The 18,594-nt window shown below is 39.8% G+C and overlaps 1 protein-coding gene across 1 annotated transcript in view; it reads right to left on the bottom strand.

Annotated features, from left to right (window-relative positions):
• Positions 1 to 11,393, bottom strand: part of LOC126235540 (hexamerin-like) — a 64,528-nt gene extending 53,135 nt beyond the window's left edge. The window contains exon 1 of the mRNA XM_049944257.1: positions 11,063 to 11,393. Coding sequence (XP_049800214.1) covers positions 11,063 to 11,393 — 331 coding nt within the window. The remainder of the gene's footprint in view (positions 1 to 11,062) is intronic.
• Between the last annotated feature and the right edge of the window lie 7,201 nt (positions 11,394 to 18,594).

Raw genomic sequence — 18,594 nt, 5'->3', positions numbered from 1 at the left:
TCGACGAACCAATACACGCGACAAGGCAGCAAAAGTGAGAAATTTATGAATCTCATACAAAGCAATTGCTCCAATCTATAAATTCCTTCACGATTTGCAAATGCCCCACACTGCTATATGTTTTCTGAAGACAGCTATTCCTTTGCTTGATCGAATATGTGACTGGATTATGATTTAGGGAAATCTTGTGGCGTAGGAAACGGTTATATTTAACAGTCGGGACCAACCGACCGCCGTGTCATTCTATGCAAATGGCGTCATTGGAAGCGGTATGGAGTTGGCGTTCGGCCAGTACACCGCTCTCGCGGCGCCCGTTGTCGGTTATATTGAGGTTGGAGTCCCTACTTCCCTCTCAAGTAGCTTCTCAGTTGACATGATGAGGCTGAGTATACTTTTTTCAGCCCTCTCCCACCAAGAGAAAAAGTCCCCGGCAGTGCCGGAAATCGAACCGGGGTCATAGCGCTGGGCTACGGAGAGGGACATATTTAATTCAACTATTAAGATGAGTTTTGAAAACATAACTGGAAATTAATAGCGATTTGATAGGTAATTAAAATACTAATAAGCCATGATCGCAAGGATTTATTAAAAACTAAAACTGATATGTCAACATGGTGACCCGTTTCGCTTTCATCAAAAAATCATCTTCAGAACATCTCGTTAAACTTTGGTAGTTCGTGCAGCAATGTTGATCATCGTGCTATGGTGGTGTAATGGTCAGCATTTCTGCCTAGCAAGCAAGAAGACCTAGGTTCGAGTCCCATCTGCAGCACAAGCTTTAGTTCATTTCTTCTGCTTCGATTACTATCGTAGATAATGAAGAGAATTAAACGTCTCAGGGAAAAATTTAATTATAAGACTTGAATAGTCGTTTTGTTGCCAACTTCCCCAGTGACTTCAGAAAATTCCGATGGAATATTGCGTATCCCATCTGCCTTATTTGATGTCAAGTGTTCCAGACTTATTTTAAATTCTGACTAACACTAGATTTTCTGTTTCTTCCTTATCGAATCTCATTTCTTCATCTATCAAGTCATCAGACAAGTTCTCCCTTTCATACACCCTTCATTGTATTATTTGCACCAATCTGCTCCCTCCTCTGCGTATAACCCTTACTTTTAATTCCTTCGGAGGTTGTTTTGACTTTCCCGTATGCTACAATTTCAACTACACTTGAGTGAGCCAAAACATTATAAACATTGCACACCGCAAGGTTATTGGTCACTTAATGGCGTTTTGGGCACACGAGGCGGCAAGGAAGATATATAAGTTCAATAGATGCAAATGCTGAACCATTCTATCAATGATACGGGCTCCAAATGGGGAAATCTATTGACAAAAGCGACTCTTACAAATTGCAGATTGTTCTTGTTATGGCCCGGCGCCTGGAAACGGACATCTCGCCGAAGTTGGTCGGCTATTCGCCTGCAACAGTCGAGAACTTTTGTGGAAAGTGGCTGAAGGACGGCGAAACGATGAGTGGGCGACAAAGTGTTGGATGTCCACCCTTCATCACTGAACGTGCAAGTCGATTGCTTCCCCTCTTTATAGATCAGTTAGAAATGAGGACGAAGTCCAATACTGGTGGATTAAAAGAGTTCAGAGCATTCAGTTAAGTTACCCTGTTGAACGCAGCGCTCCTTTGCACACGACCCCTAAGTGTTCCCAAGTCGTTCGAACTACATCGTCAATTACGAACTGCAGTGGGAAATGGGATAATTGGAGATGGAAAGGTGTCTCCCGTTGAGATGAATTACGTTTCGTATTACAGCAGGTCGATGGTTGTCATCTAGGCAAACGGCTGCACGAAACATGCATCCAGCTACGGACGCGGGCAGGTGTTTGCAGTGCTACGCTACGGGACATCTCCAACTAGGAATCCCTTGGGACCTTTGGTAGTAATCGAAGGCGGCATAACGGTTGTGGAGTACGTGAACGTTACTGAAGACCACCTCCATCCCTCTGCGCTTGAGTCTTCTTCGACGGTGCTGCCAAGATAACTGTCCATGTCGCAAGGCCAGAATCGAGCTACGGTTGTTTATGGAGAGTGATAGTTAACTAACGTTGATATCTTGGTTGGTAAATTCGCCTGATCTGCATCCACTGGAGCATACCTGGGACGCTATCGGCGCAAGCTCGGTGCCCACAGACCACCGGCCCGTAATTTACGGGAATTGTGTGACCTGTGTATAGGCGTCTGGTGCCACATACGTCTGTAAACCTACCACGCACTTGTCAAATCCATCCATGGTAGAATCGCTGCTCTTCTGCGTCCCAGTGCCGGAGCAACATGCCATTAAGCTGGTGGTCACAATGTTTTGGTTCACCAGTTTAAGTGCGAACGTTTGCAGATGGACACCATTATACAATCTCGGAATTGAAACTTCCTGGCAGATTAAAACTGTGTGCCCGACCGAGACTCGAACTCGGGACCTTTGCCTTTCGTGGGCAAGTGCTCTACCATCTGAGCTATCGAAGCACGACTCACGCCCGGTCCTCACAGCTTAACTTCTGCCAGTATCTCGTCTCCTACCTTCCAAACTTTACAGAAGCTTTCCTGCGAACCTTGCGGGCACACAGTTTTAATCTGCCAGGAAGTTTCATATCAGCGAACACTCCGCTGCAGAGTGAAAACCTCATTCTGGAAACATCCCCCAGGTTGTGGCTAAGCCATGTCTCCGCAGTATCCTTTCTTTCAGGAGTGCTAGTTCTGCAAGGTTCGCAGGAGAGCTTCTGTAAAGTTTGGAAGGTAGGAGACGAGATACTGGCAGAAGTAAAGCTGTGAGGACCGGGCATGAGTCGTGCTTCGGTAGCTCAGATGGTAGAGCACTTGCCCACGAAAGGCAAAGGTCCCGAGTTCGAGTCTCGGTTGGGCACACAGTTTTAATTTGCCAGGAAGTTTCATATCGGCGCATACTCTGCTGCAGAGTGAAAATCTCATTCTGGAAATCTCCGAATTATTAAAGAAAAACTGAGTTTTTCTTTTCTTTTTTTACTATATATACAGGGTGGCCAAAATACAACTGGCTTGGAAAATATTTCTTGCCCCTAAAGATTCGTAACCAAACTTAGAACACCTACTACTCGTGTGGATGATTTAAGCTGGATGCCTGACTGGATGTTGCAACAACCCTCGCATTTCCGTCAGTGTTAGGAAAATATTTCAGTAATTATTTCTTTCATAATAGTTTCTAATTATCGTTATTCGAAATATTTAAATGAAAATTTTAATTAAAAGGAAGTAAAATGATTAAGATCATAAAGTTATAAGAGAACAATGCTATAACACTGTAGTTTGCTTTTTCCCATATGTGCATGTCACCATCATTGTTAGCTAATTACTATTTCGATTCCTGTTCCTGCTCCGGTTCCTGTCCTGTGATTGCTTTTATTATTGTTGTTGCGATTGCTAATATTGCGTGTTACGTAGAGTGAAGTACTGAAAATACTGAAGTACCGAAAATATTTTAAGAAGTGTACCGATCAGTTTACAAAAGTACATATTACCTGCACCAAGTCGACGTAATTTTCATCACCCAAAGATATAATTTCACAGACCTGAATTTATTTAAAAAGAGAGAAAGATAGATTCTTTACTGATTAGAACTGAAGATCTGTGACATTTGACGTTAAACAGAAGTATCACGAGAAAAGTAAACGGTGAAATTAACTGTATTTTTGTGTGAATATTTGCAAAAGTTAACATTGTAGTTACTGACATTCAAGAGTTCACATAAAATTTCAGTCATGGAGGTAAAGAATGAAGGGTGTCGTCATTAAGTCACAAACTTGACGCTGACGTCCGCCATCTTATATAGTCCAAAAACATTAGGTTCACCGCATTTATAACTCCTTGGTTCACTGCTGTGATACTTTCCCGTGACGTCACCCTGACGTGCTCAAGCCCAGTTTTGACCGCTGGGAGTTACTGTCGACTTTTTTAGTCGTATTCAAAATAACATGAACTTCTTTTCTTGTGTACAGACGTAGTTGTTTCATAAAAAATGCCAACTTGCGTCATGTAGCGGTGTACATTTTAATAATCATTCACTTTGCTGACATGCACAAGATATGACAGCCTGCCTTGCTTCTTTCCTCATTGCTCATGTTTATGCGCTAATATAGAACTCGTAGCTACGTTTTTTTTTAGCAAACATGAACATTAAAAATGTTGTGGATGCGAGCTGACAGCTGGAAATGTAACAAACAAGAAGCAGTACCAGTGAGAAAACAAGCATTGTTTTCGGAGTCCCAGCTTCATTTACTATCGTTACAGATACAATTAAACTGGACTTACATGGATTTCGAAAGCATCCTTTCCACATCACAATCTTCTCGGTTATTTGAAATGTATCAAGAAAACACAAGTTACGTTAACGAGGCCCAATGTATATTATTACTAGAGCAAATACGCGTATGAGAACAGAAAAACGTTCAAAATTGTCTTCCTGAGAGTATTTTATTCATGGCGGCACTGTAATTTTTAGTATTTAAAAGAGATTTTGCATGCACACGACAGAAATAATGAAAAAGAAGCAGTTGTAAACAATCGCCTGCTAATGTTTTGGTTTGTTTAAGATGGCAGCATGGCCCACCCACTCTGGCTTCAAAACAAGGTACAGCGTTAAGTCTATAGTGCCATCTCCACTGTTTTTTGTCTCCATGTTTCCAGTACTGCAGACTTTTAGAATTCTGGACGGACACACAAACTTTCAGCTAGCTGGAATGTTTTGATAAACAGTCAATGAATATTTATTGGCCTATCTAAAAAAAATTGGGAAGACAATAAACTTTGCAAACCTATAATTAAAAATCAGAATCAATAGTGCAGGCCAGATAATTACGTCGACGCAGTTTGTTCTGTAGCGTCTGTAATAAACAGTTCATTGGTATCGCACGCAGTGACTATAAACTATTTAAATTAAATATAAACGAGCTGTGTCTTTCTTGAAGTGAAGCGTTGGTTCTTAATCTGTGTTCCTGTAACTGACCAGAGTATAGTAATTGAATTGAAACTTTGTCGGCGTGCTATTCAAATAAAACAAAATAAGAGTTAGCATACTCCTGAAACACTTCGTACGATTTACGTCGAGATCTGCGCACGCGACGACGCCACAGCCCAAAAGAACCACATATTAAAATATCTATAGTGAATACAAGACCGTGACAACCTAACACCAGCTTCAAGGTGAGCGGAATAAATTGCGAGCCAGTTAAATTTTGGCCACCCTGTATACGGTAATTCCTCTAGGGCAGTGGTTCTAAACCTGGGGTAATTATCTCCCTGTGGAGATAATTGTGTTTCTGTTACGAAACTGAATCATTTTTTAATATTCATTACTATTATCACTCTTTCGTAATACTGTAATACTGACCATATAAGTTACCAATAATTAAATTATTTTCAATACTACCTTTAATGTGACACAGTTTGATGGAGGTTACAGCAGCTGAAAGGAATGTGCAGTATGAACATCTTCTCCCCCACATAATCCACCCACTACACACGTACATTGTACCATGTATGTATGACAGTGAAACTGAGATACACACAGCACATATGCTTAAATATCTCATGAAAATACCCTCTCCAAGTTGTAGGTAGTTCTCACAATGGGCGATAAATTATTTCATTTTTCAATTTTCAACAGATAAGCAAACTAATTGACAGCACAACACAATAGTAACTGTATGAAAGTTATTCTCAACGGCGGAATCTTTCAGACATTAGCTGCATTGGGTATGGAGACAATAATATCTATTGGTGACACATAAAAATTTGTGCAGGACCAGCACTCGAACTAGGTTTTCCCGCTTGTCGCGAACACTCGCACTAACCAAACCGGCTATCCGAGCACGGTTCCCGGATTGACGCAACCTTCCATGTGTCATATTTCCTAAGTAAGTCTTACAGCTTCATTCACTTCAAAAGTTACGAGTCTAAGATGTCCAGCAATAAAAAAAACTACGAAGTATAGTGCACACATTTCAACTCAGTTAACTTTAGATGGGGGTGCAGGGTGTAAGTAAATGAAGTGTTGATATGGAGAGGCGTGGTGCGGTGGAAGCATGTTTTGTAACGAGAGCATACTATCAATGTGGGTATTTAGCTTTATTCTCTCAGAAGGAGTTGTGCGTAGCACTCGCAACGTACTCTGAATTGTTTCATAACTTTATAAAGAAAGATTGGTAGAAACAATCAGTTGCAGTTGTCTCACTGACTCATTAATTTCTGATTGAACAGAACAACTACAGAAACTAAATATAACTTATCTTTCGTCATTTTAAAAATAAAAGTGTTTAAAATAATTCTTTTAAATTCTGAAGCAGCCTCTTCACGATCAATAAGATTGACATTATTTCCCGGATGCGCAATAATATTGATCGCCTTGGAGTGATACTGAGAGGTTGCGCAATAATATTGAGAACATCAAAAAATTTGGAAATATATTGCGCTGCCAGGAAACGTGCTGTATGTGGGGAATACTGACAGTTCTATCGTGCTACACAGCCAAGGAGGTTAGTATTGGTATTGTTGTGTGGAAAATGAGTTCAAAAGAGACGAAAGAGCATTATTATTAGAGTGCGTCGAAATATTATTTCCGATATTGTGGAATGTTAAGGCAGATGAGTACAAAAACAGATGCATTAAGAATGATGAATCGTATGATGTGTTGCTCAGAAAATATGGTGTATGGCCACGAAGGAAGACTTCTTAAAAATTGATTAATGCGAAGTTATGAATAAAGGTATATACATTACTTATCCGAATATTATCCTTTAGTGCACTTATTATTGGATGACACACTTCTATAACTATGTCTCAAATACTGTAAGGTGAAACTGTACTTGTAATTTTAAAGTCTTCGAAAAAACTACCAGTAGCAAGGTATTGCAGCGGAGCAAGATAAACTCTGACTTGGTGGAACTTTGTCTCTCATTGTATTATTTTGTTTTTGGATGATAGGGATATGAGCGTCGAGGGGGGAATGGAGCGTTGCCCTTGAAACAAAGTAGAGACATTACCACAGCAGCCGCGTCTTTATCGTCCAACAATCCAGACTGCGGTATTATTGCACAATATTATCGATAGTATAATTGATCATAGTACCGAGCAGTGTAGGCAGAACGTTCATATTACTGCACGGTAGTATTATGGAAAACGGAGGGGTCCCTAAATATCTGATCCAAGTCGCAAAAAGCTAGTATATGAACACCAGAATTAGAAGAGACAGAATTAGATAAAACCTGAAATAAAAACAAATCAAGTGGTAAAACAAGCATGTAGCTTGTCACCAACATTATTAATATCTATATAGATGACATGATTAGGAGATATTAACAGGAATACTGACAGGATGTTATTCTTGGATGATCAATTGGTAATAGAAGTAAGCGAACATAAATTACAAGTGGCGTTACATAAACTGAGACAAGTGCAAGCTACAATCTGATGGTATCTATAAATTAAACTAAAACTATGGCCCTTTTAGTACGAGCAAAAATAGTCCTTAATAATAAACCGATAAAACAAGTAGCCCGTTTCGAGTATTTAGGATGTGACATATCATATGATCAAGATGTAGATATACAGAAAAAAAACTAGTACTTACCAGCATGGATGTGGTACAATAAGAAGGATACTTAAAGAGTAAGACAAGGAAAGACAGACAACTGAAATTTTATAAACTCATGGCAATTAGTATTTTAATGTATGGGGCAGAGAGAGAGACTCTAGGACAGAAAGATTTACAGCAACTAGAAGCGTCAGAAATGAAATTTCTAAGATCCGTGGAGGGCTGCACTAAGGAAGACAAAATTAGAAACGAAACAATAAAGGAAGATTTAGGAATCCAACCAATAACGCGAAAGGCAATCCAGTACGAAGAAAAGTGGAGAGAAGACTAGCTTCGTATACCACCACAAAGACTTCCTAAACTAGCAATGGATTATAAACCACGGTGAATGAGAAATGTGGGAATATCGAGGATAAGATGTTAAGACCGCAACAGGCCCTAGGCTGAAGTGACCACACGTGTCGTATTTTACGGGATCGTCCCTTTTTTTTTTTTTTTTTTGGTCATCAGTCTGCTGGCTGGTTTGATGCGACCCGCCACGAATTCCTCTTCTGTGCTAACCTCTTCATCTCAGAGTAGTACTTGCAACCTACGTCCTCAATTATTTGCTTGACGTATTCCAATCTCTGTCTTCCTCTACAGTTTTTGCCCTCTACAGCTCCCTCTTCTAGTACCATGGAAGTCATTCCCTCATGTCTTAGCAAATGTCCTATCATCCTGTCCCTTCTCCTTATCAGTGTTTTCCACATATTCCTTTCCTCTCCGATTCTGCGTAGAACCTCCTCATTCCTTACCTTATCAGTCCACCTAATTTTCAACATTCGTCTATAGCACCACATCTCAAATGCTTCGATTCTCTTCTGTTCCGGTTTTCCCACAGTCCATGTTTCACTACCATACAATGCTGTACTCCAGATGTACATCCTCAGAAATTTCTTCCTCAAATTAAGGCCGGTATTTAATATTAGTAGACTTCTCTTGGCCAGAAATGCCTTTTTTGCCATAGCGAGTCTGCTTTTGATGTCCTCCTTCCTCCGTCCGTCATTGGTTATTTTACTGCCTTATTTACCTTAAATATCCCGTTATACCGAGATATTACAGGGAGTGCATTGTCCCGTTTTTAATTAATCATCCCGAATATTTTCCAATAGCATGTTTTTAAGTAACATGTGGAATAACCAAATGGAGAATAAATGTGGTCATATCTAAAGAATAAAGAAAATTCAGGCTTTGAACCAAATGGAACGAGGAACGATTTCTGAAGTTAGTTGGTTGCTACTATGTAATGCTTTCATATGGCGAGCACTTTGTCGTTTCGGCTTTCTTTGTGCATTGCCTATTTCTTCGGGTTGCTGTATTTAGAAGTGTGGTATTAGACCGTTAGAGTCACAGGTTACGTTGCTTGGTGTGATGTATTGCAGACTTTTCACAGAAATGCCAGAAAGGGAGTGTGTATGTAATGACGAAAGTAAATGTGAGTTTCCATTTCTGAAATTGGAACAGGAAAGCAAGAAATTATTTTACACGTTTGTTTGCATGTGGCAACAATAACACAATAATATATTCACTCGATTAGTAATTGAAGAATTTAATGTTTTTCTAGTGCGAGTGTTAACAGAAAGTACGAGAGTTACCCAGAAAGCAATGCACCGCATTTTTTTTCCTCACCCGAAAACAGTGCTACGAATGAGAAGCGTTACGTATGTGTTATTTGAAGTCTCTTGAGTGAGCGCGCCATGTTTCCGTCACTCCCGACAGATAGCGCAGCTGCAGAACAGTTTCAATATGGCGTCTGTTGGTGATGTTCGCTACAAGCAACGTGTTGTCATTGGAATTCTCACTGCAGATAGAGAAACTGTGGGGAATATTCACAAACGCTTGTACAAAGTCTATGGAGCATCTGTTGTTGACAGAAGTACAGTTAGTCGCTGGGCACGGAGGATGAGGTCATCAGAAGGAGGTTCGGCGGAGCTGCACGATTTGCAGCGGTCGGGGAGACCATCCACGGCTGTCACACCTGACATGTTGCAGCGAGCTGATGTTGTCATTCGCGAGGACAGACGCATTACGACTCAGCAGTTGGCGCTGCATCTGTCAATCAGCAAAGGAAGTGTGGGTGCAATTATCCGCACAATTGGATATTCAAAAGTGGGTGTAAGATGGGTCCCGCGGTGTCTAACGGTGGATCAAAAATCACACATTTGTCTTGATTGGTTGCAACGTTTTGAAGCTGAGGGGGAGACCTTATCCCGCATTGTGACAGGTGATGAAACCTGGGTTAACCATTTTGAGTCCGAAACAAAACGACAGTCTATGGAATGGCGCCGTTCTCACTCCTCACAGAAGAAAACATCCGCCAGTAAGTTCATGATCACCGTGTTATGGGACTGTGAAGGTGTTATTCTCATTGATGTGATGCCAAGAGGCGGTACCATTAATTTAGAAGCACGTGTCAACACATTAACAAAACTCAAGACGAGGTTCTGGCGACTTCGGCAACCGAGGAGATGTTTTGCTGCAACACGATAACTCTCGGCCCCCACACCGCAAAGATTAGCTGAGCGGTCTAAGGCGCTGCAGTCATGGACTGTGCAGCTGGTCCCGGTGGAGGTTCGAGTCCTCCCTCGGGCATGGGTGTGTGTGTTTTCCTTAGGATAATTTAGGTTAAGTAGTGTGTAAGCTTAGAGACTGATGACCTTAGCAGTTAAGTCCCATAAGATTTCACACACATTTGAACATTTTTTGAACACACCACAAAACAGGATTGAACAGTGTTACCCCATCCACCCTACAGCCCTAACCTAGCCCCCTCGGACTTCACACTTGTTTGGGCCATTAAAGGATGTCATTTGTGGAAGACATTTTGAGGACGATGAGGACGTGATTCACACAGTGAAGCACTGGCTCCGCCACCACGACAACGATTGGTCCCTATAGGGCGTGCACGCCCTGGTTTCGGGCTGAAGGAAGGCCATAGAACGGGATGGAGATTACGTGGTGCAATAGGGTGTGTAGATAGAACACCATTCTCCCGTGTGTGTAATTCTCATTATATTCCATAAAGAATTATTGAACAAAAAAAAGATGCGATGCATTGCTTTCAGGGCAACCCTCGTAGTTGTAGCGTAGAGCAAGCATTTTAGCCAAAATTATCGAAACAGATGCAGTTTTAAAGAACATTTCCACAAAACGTTAATTCATTCAACTTTTAATTTGTGTCCCTTATTTTGATTTTAAGTAAGTGGTCACCTTCCCTAGGCCTAACCCTGGGGTGGCAGAAGATGAAGATTATTATGTAATGTTATTGACCATCTAGGGACCACTTAAGGTTTGGTTAGGCGCCAATGTTGATGGTGGTAAGGGCAGGGTGGGTACCAGTTAGTATCTCATTGCAATAGGGGGTAATGGGTCTCAGAAATGTTGGGAAGCGGTGCCCTAGGACGTCCCTACAAACATTGAGGAAATTAACAGAGCAGTGTACTTACTTTCTGGACAGCCTTGCTCTTCTGGATCGGCAGCGGCGAAGGCCAGCAGAGTGAGGAGAGCTACCGCGGCGGTCTTCATGTCTCGCGGAGTGCTGTGGGTCGAGTTCTGGCATGGGGGCTGCCGAGGGGGCCGTCTTATAGGCCGCGGACCACTGCTATCTGCGCTCGTTAGCTCGCGCCGCGCCCTTGTCACCTGGGATTCTTCCGCTCGAGCGCGGAACGCTTCGCCATCTCGGCACGGTGAGTCAAGACCCCATCTTCGAGACAGCTGCCCAGCCGGGCTATCACCTGGAGCACGTGATTCGGTAACTCCGTGCCGTCGCATCCACATCGGCGCCGAGGGAGCTGCCGCGATGGTAAGGCACTGGATTCGCATCTGCGAGGACGTCGGTTCAGACGGCACGATAGCCCACGACCAGAATTTTTGAGTTACAGCAATAGGACCCGAACCAAATTAAATGGATAGATTCGATTACCCTAAACCAAAAAAACATTAATTTTTTGAAATTTATCGCGTCGCTTCTGATCTGACCACATTTTCAAAGATGTCAACAAATTTTTCCGAACTGTGTCGTAGCAGTAAGTCTGATTTTCGGAAGGTAATTGAATGATTGATCTAAGATACCTTATAAAAGCGTTTCGGACTACTGCAGTGTACCAAAAACCTCGGGTAGCATTTGAAAGAAAAAAAGAGACAAAAAAAAATAAATCATTGCTAGACCATCTTAATATCCGTGTTAGTAATAGATTTTGGTTATTTAGTGCGCAAAATTCGTTTTTCAGAAGAAAATCTGAATACCTTTTTTTTTTTTTTGAGACCGTTTTGCACACGTATAAATACTTTGCCTATAAATAACAAAGCATTATGTCTGAAAACAGTTTGCCATGATAAAATAAGTTGCCCATATAGAGATAGAAACGATATAAGGCAAATTTAGTGCATCAACTTACAAATCAGACAACTTTTCCATACTAAAAACGATTAATAAATTGTACTGAGATGTATGAAAGCCTGTGTTTACAAGCCAATCAACAAGATACAACCGTCAAATTCTGAGATGATTAATAAAGAGTTTACTCGAAACTTTCGTACTGAAATTGAAGGATTTTTTAAATAAAGTGGACAGAAGGAAACTGGGATAAAGTTTGTGGATTATAGTTCATTTGAAGTAAAAAAAATGTAAATGTTTCTAATCATTGTCGGACTTATCATCATCATCGTCGTCATCAAAATCACTCTCCAGGTCACTATGAATAACTTCATGCCTTTATGTGAAAAAAAAGACAATTAATCAAAATCACTAGTTTCTTTGTAAAAATTATACAGGAAAATTCAACTGTACCTCTGGTGAATATTGATTCTTCGTCTAAAATAACGTCGCTTGTTTCTGATAGATGTCTATGGAAGAACCACAAAGAATCCAAACTTTTCATTGTCAATAAACTTTGCCAACAGCCGTACACTTTAAGATATTTTATTTTATTCGCAAAGCAACCAGCTGCGGCAATTCATTTTGCCACCTTCAGCCCCCTGCACAATAAGAGAGTATACATGTAGTAATATAAGGGTGTACAAATCAAGCTTACAGGAAGTGACAGGTAATCATAATACCACTTAATCTTAAAAATGGAAGTATTGGCTTAAATCAAATCTATGTGTACATCCAGCATAATGGACTAAAACATGTTTATATATTTGTTAGTAGCGTTAAACCAAATATCTGTGTATATGCAGCACAATAGTCATAAAACTATTTAACATCACAGATGTACAAGGGAACATGTAAATTCATTAAAAAGATCAGCACTAGACAGTGTACAATCAAGAGCTCCACTGAAAAAAGCTCGTCTTTTTTATAATAAAATCCTATAAAATTCTTTTAGATGAGGAACCGCTTAGTATATATGAGTACCAATATTCATTTAAAGTAAAATGTCACACAATAAGTTATGAAATACAATACTGTGCATATTTACGGCCTATGGAATATCACAGATGGTAAGATAAGTAGTTGTCACAGCATCGAAAATAACTTGACGCAAAACCCAACGGCAGTCGACGTATTAAGAAAAAATAGCATGCATAGCGATCAATAAGAATATTAAGATCTTGCGGTTTAGGTTACATAGTAAATCCGAATAAAAGATAAGATTTGGTTTCCTTTATATCACTTAACAGGTCAGCATTACCGCAAGGCAAGTCCTTTAAGTTCGCAGCCGACAACACTTGCTGCTAAAGTAACCGGGTCCTAATCATACTCATCAGGTGTAGTCAATACATACCGAATTCCCACAAGTGAATTGGGGAATGTGTCAATTTGGGTCTAAAAACAACTGGCTAAAATGTGGTATCTGCCAATAGGTAACACTAGTTCCCATTATAAGGAAGCATTAAATGCTTCATTGTCATAAGTATAAAAATAACATATAAGATACCAATAAACCGAAAACATGGTCACTGATAAACATATGCTGCCTACCAAGGGAGTAGACTGCTATAAAGCGAATACAAAGAGTTGCAGAAACCAAGATCTACGAGCTCATATGAAGGTGACATATAGTAAGCTTAATGTAAACAATCATTGTGTTACAGTAAGGTTGAAAAATAACGTTCACAATAAGATTACTAGACAACAAAATATAGGAGAAGAACTGTGTATTGTCGGAAACATAATGGTGAACCGTGTAAGGGCTTAAATAATGTAGAGGTACATAAATATTGCTGAGCAGAAGTAGCACCTATCATCCAAAGGAAAGTCCCCAAAAATAACAATATGAAATTTACTACAATAAGTCCCAGAAACTACGTCTGACTAGACCCTAACATGCCAAAATCATTATGGGTTATTCTAGCTAAATGGTGCTATAGTTAGAGTAGTTAGAGAAAGATCACCCCACTGGAATACGGTGTGTCGCTATCAAACTACATGTCTCATTCACAGAACCGAGCATACCACGGTGAAACTCCTCGAAAGCCTAGTATCGGCGAACATGTATCGTCAAGAAAATGATGGAAGCTTAACAGTGACAGCTATCTACGTACTCACAACCAAAATCAAGACCCCACCGCGCCCTATTATAGGTCAAAATGATCTCTTACATGACAGGCACTCCCATAAAACAGTCCCACTGGACTACTGATAGCAACACCACTGACAAAGACAACCATGTGAAGGACAAACTGGTCTGTACGAAAAGAACGTCGTATGCTGACCAGTAAATGTACAATGCTTTACAAAAACCTATTCGACCTCACATCAAGACTACTTCAACACAGGAATACTGTAATTCTAGCTGAAACCCAATAATTGGTCCATCATACGCAAAAAAAAAAAAAAAAAAAAAAAAAAAAAAACACCAAAGTATTTCACTATTACTGAAGTCAGCCAATGAAAATATATAACCATCAAACACTACTGTTGATACCGAAAACGAAACGGAAGATTAATATAACATAACAACAACTCTTCAGCTGTCACCCTATACCATTTAACACGGGGTTAAAATAGCAATGTTCACACGTATTACACTTAGATAGAGCGATGTCTATGAAAAGAAAGTGAACGACCGTAATGTCATCAAAATACGGTAACACTACTGTTGATTCCGAAAACAAAACGGAAGATCAGTAAAACCTAACAATAAATCTTCAGCTTTCTGAATAAAATAAAATATCTTAAAGTGTACAACTGTTAGTAAAATTTATTGACACTGAAAAGTAGTGCCAGCCGATGTCCCCTGGTCGTAATGGACCAACTGAGATTAAAAATCGAGACGTTCATCGTTCTCATACCATCACAAGTCTGTGGGGTTTAGACCTGTTAGACATTGCTCAATATTTACACAATAGATTTCATTCTCATCGTTCTCATGCCATCCCAAGTCTGTGGGGTTTAGACCTGTTAGACATTGCTCAATATTTACACAATAGATTTCATTCTCATACCATACCAAGTCTGTGGGGTTTAGACCTGTTAGACATTGCTCAATATTTACACAATAGATTTCATTCTCATCGTTCTCATACCATCCCAAGTCTGTGGGGTTTAGACCTGTTAGACATTGCTCAATATTTACACAATAGATTTCATTCTCATCGTTCTCATACCATCCCAAGTCTGTGGGGTTTAGACCTGTTAGACATTGCTCAATATTTACACAATAGATTTCATTCTCATCGTTCTCATACCATCCCAAGTCTGTGGGGTTTAGACCTGTTAGACATTGCTCAATATTTACACAATAGATTTCATTCTCATCGTTCTCATGCCATCCCAAGTCTGTGGGGTTTAGACCTGTTAGACATTGCTCAATATTTACACAATAGATTTCATTCTCATCGTTCTCATACCATCCCAAGTCTGTGGGGTTTAGACCTGTTAGACATTGCTCAATATTTACACAATAGATTTCATTCTCATCGTTCTCATACCATCCCAAGTCTGTGGGGTTTAGACCTGTTAGACATTACTCAATATTTACACAATAGATTTCATTCTCATACCATCCCAAGTCTGTGGGGTTTAGACCTGTTAGACATTGCTCAATATTTACACAATAGATTTCATTCTCATCGTTCTCATACCATCCCAAGTCTGTGGGGTTTAGACCAGTTAGACATGGCTCAATATTTACACAATAGATTTCATTCTCATACCATCCCAAGTCTGTGGGGTTTAGACCTGTTAGACATTGCTCAATATTTACACAATAGATTTCATTCTCATCGTTCTCATACCATCCCAAGTCTGTGGGGTTTAGACCTGTTAGACATTGCTCAATATTTACACAATAGATTTCATTCTCATCGTTCTCATACCATCCCAAGTCTGTGGGGTTTAGACCTGTTAGACATTGCTCAATATTTACACAATAGATTTCATTCTCATCGTTCTCATACCATCCCAAGTCTGTGGGGTTTAGACCTGTTAGACATTGCTCAATATTTACACAATAGATTTCATTCTCATCGTTCTCATACCATCCCAAGTCTGTGGGGTTTAGATCTGTTAGACATTGCTCAATATTTACACAATAGATTTCATTCTCAATAAAAGCTGCTCCAAATCTGTTTTACACGGCGGTATATTGCAGGCATCGTAACTGGATAAATCAAGATTTAGATTTTTAGAAGACTGTTTGATTTTCATATTATATGTTTTTGTAAATCTTTTTGTAAAATGTTTAATCTAGCCCAATCGACATCATTATTTTCTTTCTCGTTGTATAATCAGCACGTGAGTTCTTCTGAGACGTTCAGTACATTCCCGGTATCAGAAGTATAACTACCTAAATCTGTGAATGCCTTTTAGTAGCGTACAGAATTTTTCTGCATGGTCAATGGCCATTTTTTCCCTTGTAACATGACGCGGGACTATAATCGCAGCCAGCCACAGCCTTAAAAACAGCTAAAGATTTTGCTAGAGGCCGTCGTAATGTTTCATACAGTCGCGAAACATCAGTGTAACGGTGGGAATTACCAACGCCAACATCCATCCAAATCTTCACCGAACTTTTCATAAATACCATATTCCCAAGCTTTACAATTTAAATGTCAGTGTCGGAATATCGAATAGATACTAGACTTTGTTAATTAATTTGATAAACATGGTAAACAATTTTGGTGTCTGCCTTCTAGTGCTGTTGACCAAGCTTTACAATTTAAATGTCAGTGTCGGAATATCGAATAGATACTAGATTTTGTTAATTAATTTGATAAACATGGTAAACAATTTTGGTGTCGGCTTCATAGTGCTGTTGAGAAGTTAGATGTTCATACATTGTTTGATCAACAGTCGATCTTCTACCAATTTTCATAGCACACCTTGTGATAATACAATTTGGGAGGTTTTGTCCGCAGTAACCTGTGCTCTGTCCTGTTGTGACCAATCATTAATTAAAAGTCTGCCCACATCTTCTTTAAATTTTTCAAATCTTTTCCGAAATCCGAAGGTTTATCTGGTTGTGGTTCTGAGATGTCAAAATTTAGCAAAGTTATGCTCTCCTGCTCTCCGTGTTCATAGAAGGGCAGAAATACAGTCAAATATCACATCGATAGTTGAAACTAATGTTTACACAAAACGTGCAAAATTTTCTTCGAGAGATGTCCGAATGTTCGTCGAATGTCTCCTAAGAATTCCGGATCAGTACTTGTTTTTTAAAATGTCGAATCAATTTTATTTATTGTTCCATCCATGTGACAAAGTGATAGCGGCATTCGACTTATCGGATAACACAGTACTTTTTCCATACTTATTTTTCCTAAGTGTAACGCCAAAAGGCGCTCAAATAAATAGCATGTCTCAACATAAGAGTGTAACAAGCGCCGAAGTGTTCTTTTCGTTTTTAGAAGTGTCTGAAAACAGTATTTTGATAAACCTTATAGCAATTCAAAAGTTTAAAAAATACTGAATATGGTGGCCATAATACAATTCGGTATAATTTGTTGACGGTATGGAAAATGCATTCAGCCCAAGTGCTAACTGCAGAATGTTTGAAAACAAAAGTTTTCGTAATAAAATGACAAAATGTATGTACATTTTTAATGGCAGACTTATTGTGATAGTACCATCTGGCTTATTTTTTTAAGATAGCAGATAGGGACCCCCATGGAGCTGTGACTTCTTAGACCGTTATCGCCCACCCAGTCGAGTTCAGGATCATCTAATGTGACGATTTTAAACAGTTAAGGCCGTAAAACGATGACACATGGTTTTGGTCATGGGCTTTCGCACTAAAATCCCCGGCCATGGTTCCCCAAATCGCTTAAAGCGGCCACTATACCGCCAACAATATTGTGCATTATTTCGTATTGCGCAATATTATTGATTGTTTAAGGACAAAACTGAAGGTTCGGCGATATTTTGTAAAATATATTGACGGATCTAATGACATGAATTTTTTTTTTTGCGCATACTGGTTGGTCTGTATACTATCTGGCTAATACCGCATATCTCTGTCAGTTGAATCCCATATGACAAACTGTTCATTTTGTGCGGTTTGTTCTGTCTTGTAAATCGGATTGCCGAAATGGTTCCGAAATCAGCGGCACTCACGTTCATTTTCGAATAACTGCAAGTACTATGCTGTCGGCATCATTTTGGTGTCCAAAATCAAACCAGTGGACTAGTCGCAAGAGGAAAACTAACCAACACGACATTTTTTTTAGGAATATTACGAAATACATTCGGAAGCAGACAAGCTTCAATTACTTCAGAAGTTAGATTGTTTGAGGACGCATTATAGGAAGAAACTGAAACCAATTACTAGTGCAACGAGAAGTGGAGCTGGCGCAGACGAGCTACTGGTGCACATTGGTACTGTGGTCTATGAAGGACAAACATAATCACAATTTCATAATTAAACCTTTCCTTACCGTTACATAATCTTTCAAGCTTTCTACAAGTGTTGTCGACTTTCCCATCACGGTTTGGCTTCTTGCTTGTGGTGGTATTGCACTTACATATATTCTGTTGGGAAATAACTCAAGGTAACCAACAGCCTCTGACCTGCAGAACTAGCGCGCACTTTTA

This window comes from Schistocerca nitens, chromosome 2 (assembly GCF_023898315.1).
Source record: "Schistocerca nitens isolate TAMUIC-IGC-003100 chromosome 2, iqSchNite1.1, whole genome shotgun sequence".
In the NCBI taxonomy this organism is placed as follows: Eukaryota; Metazoa; Arthropoda; class Insecta; order Orthoptera; family Acrididae; genus Schistocerca; species Schistocerca nitens.
Note: the sequence above shows the minus strand (reverse complement) of the source record. Positions and strands in the feature narration are given on the sequence as shown.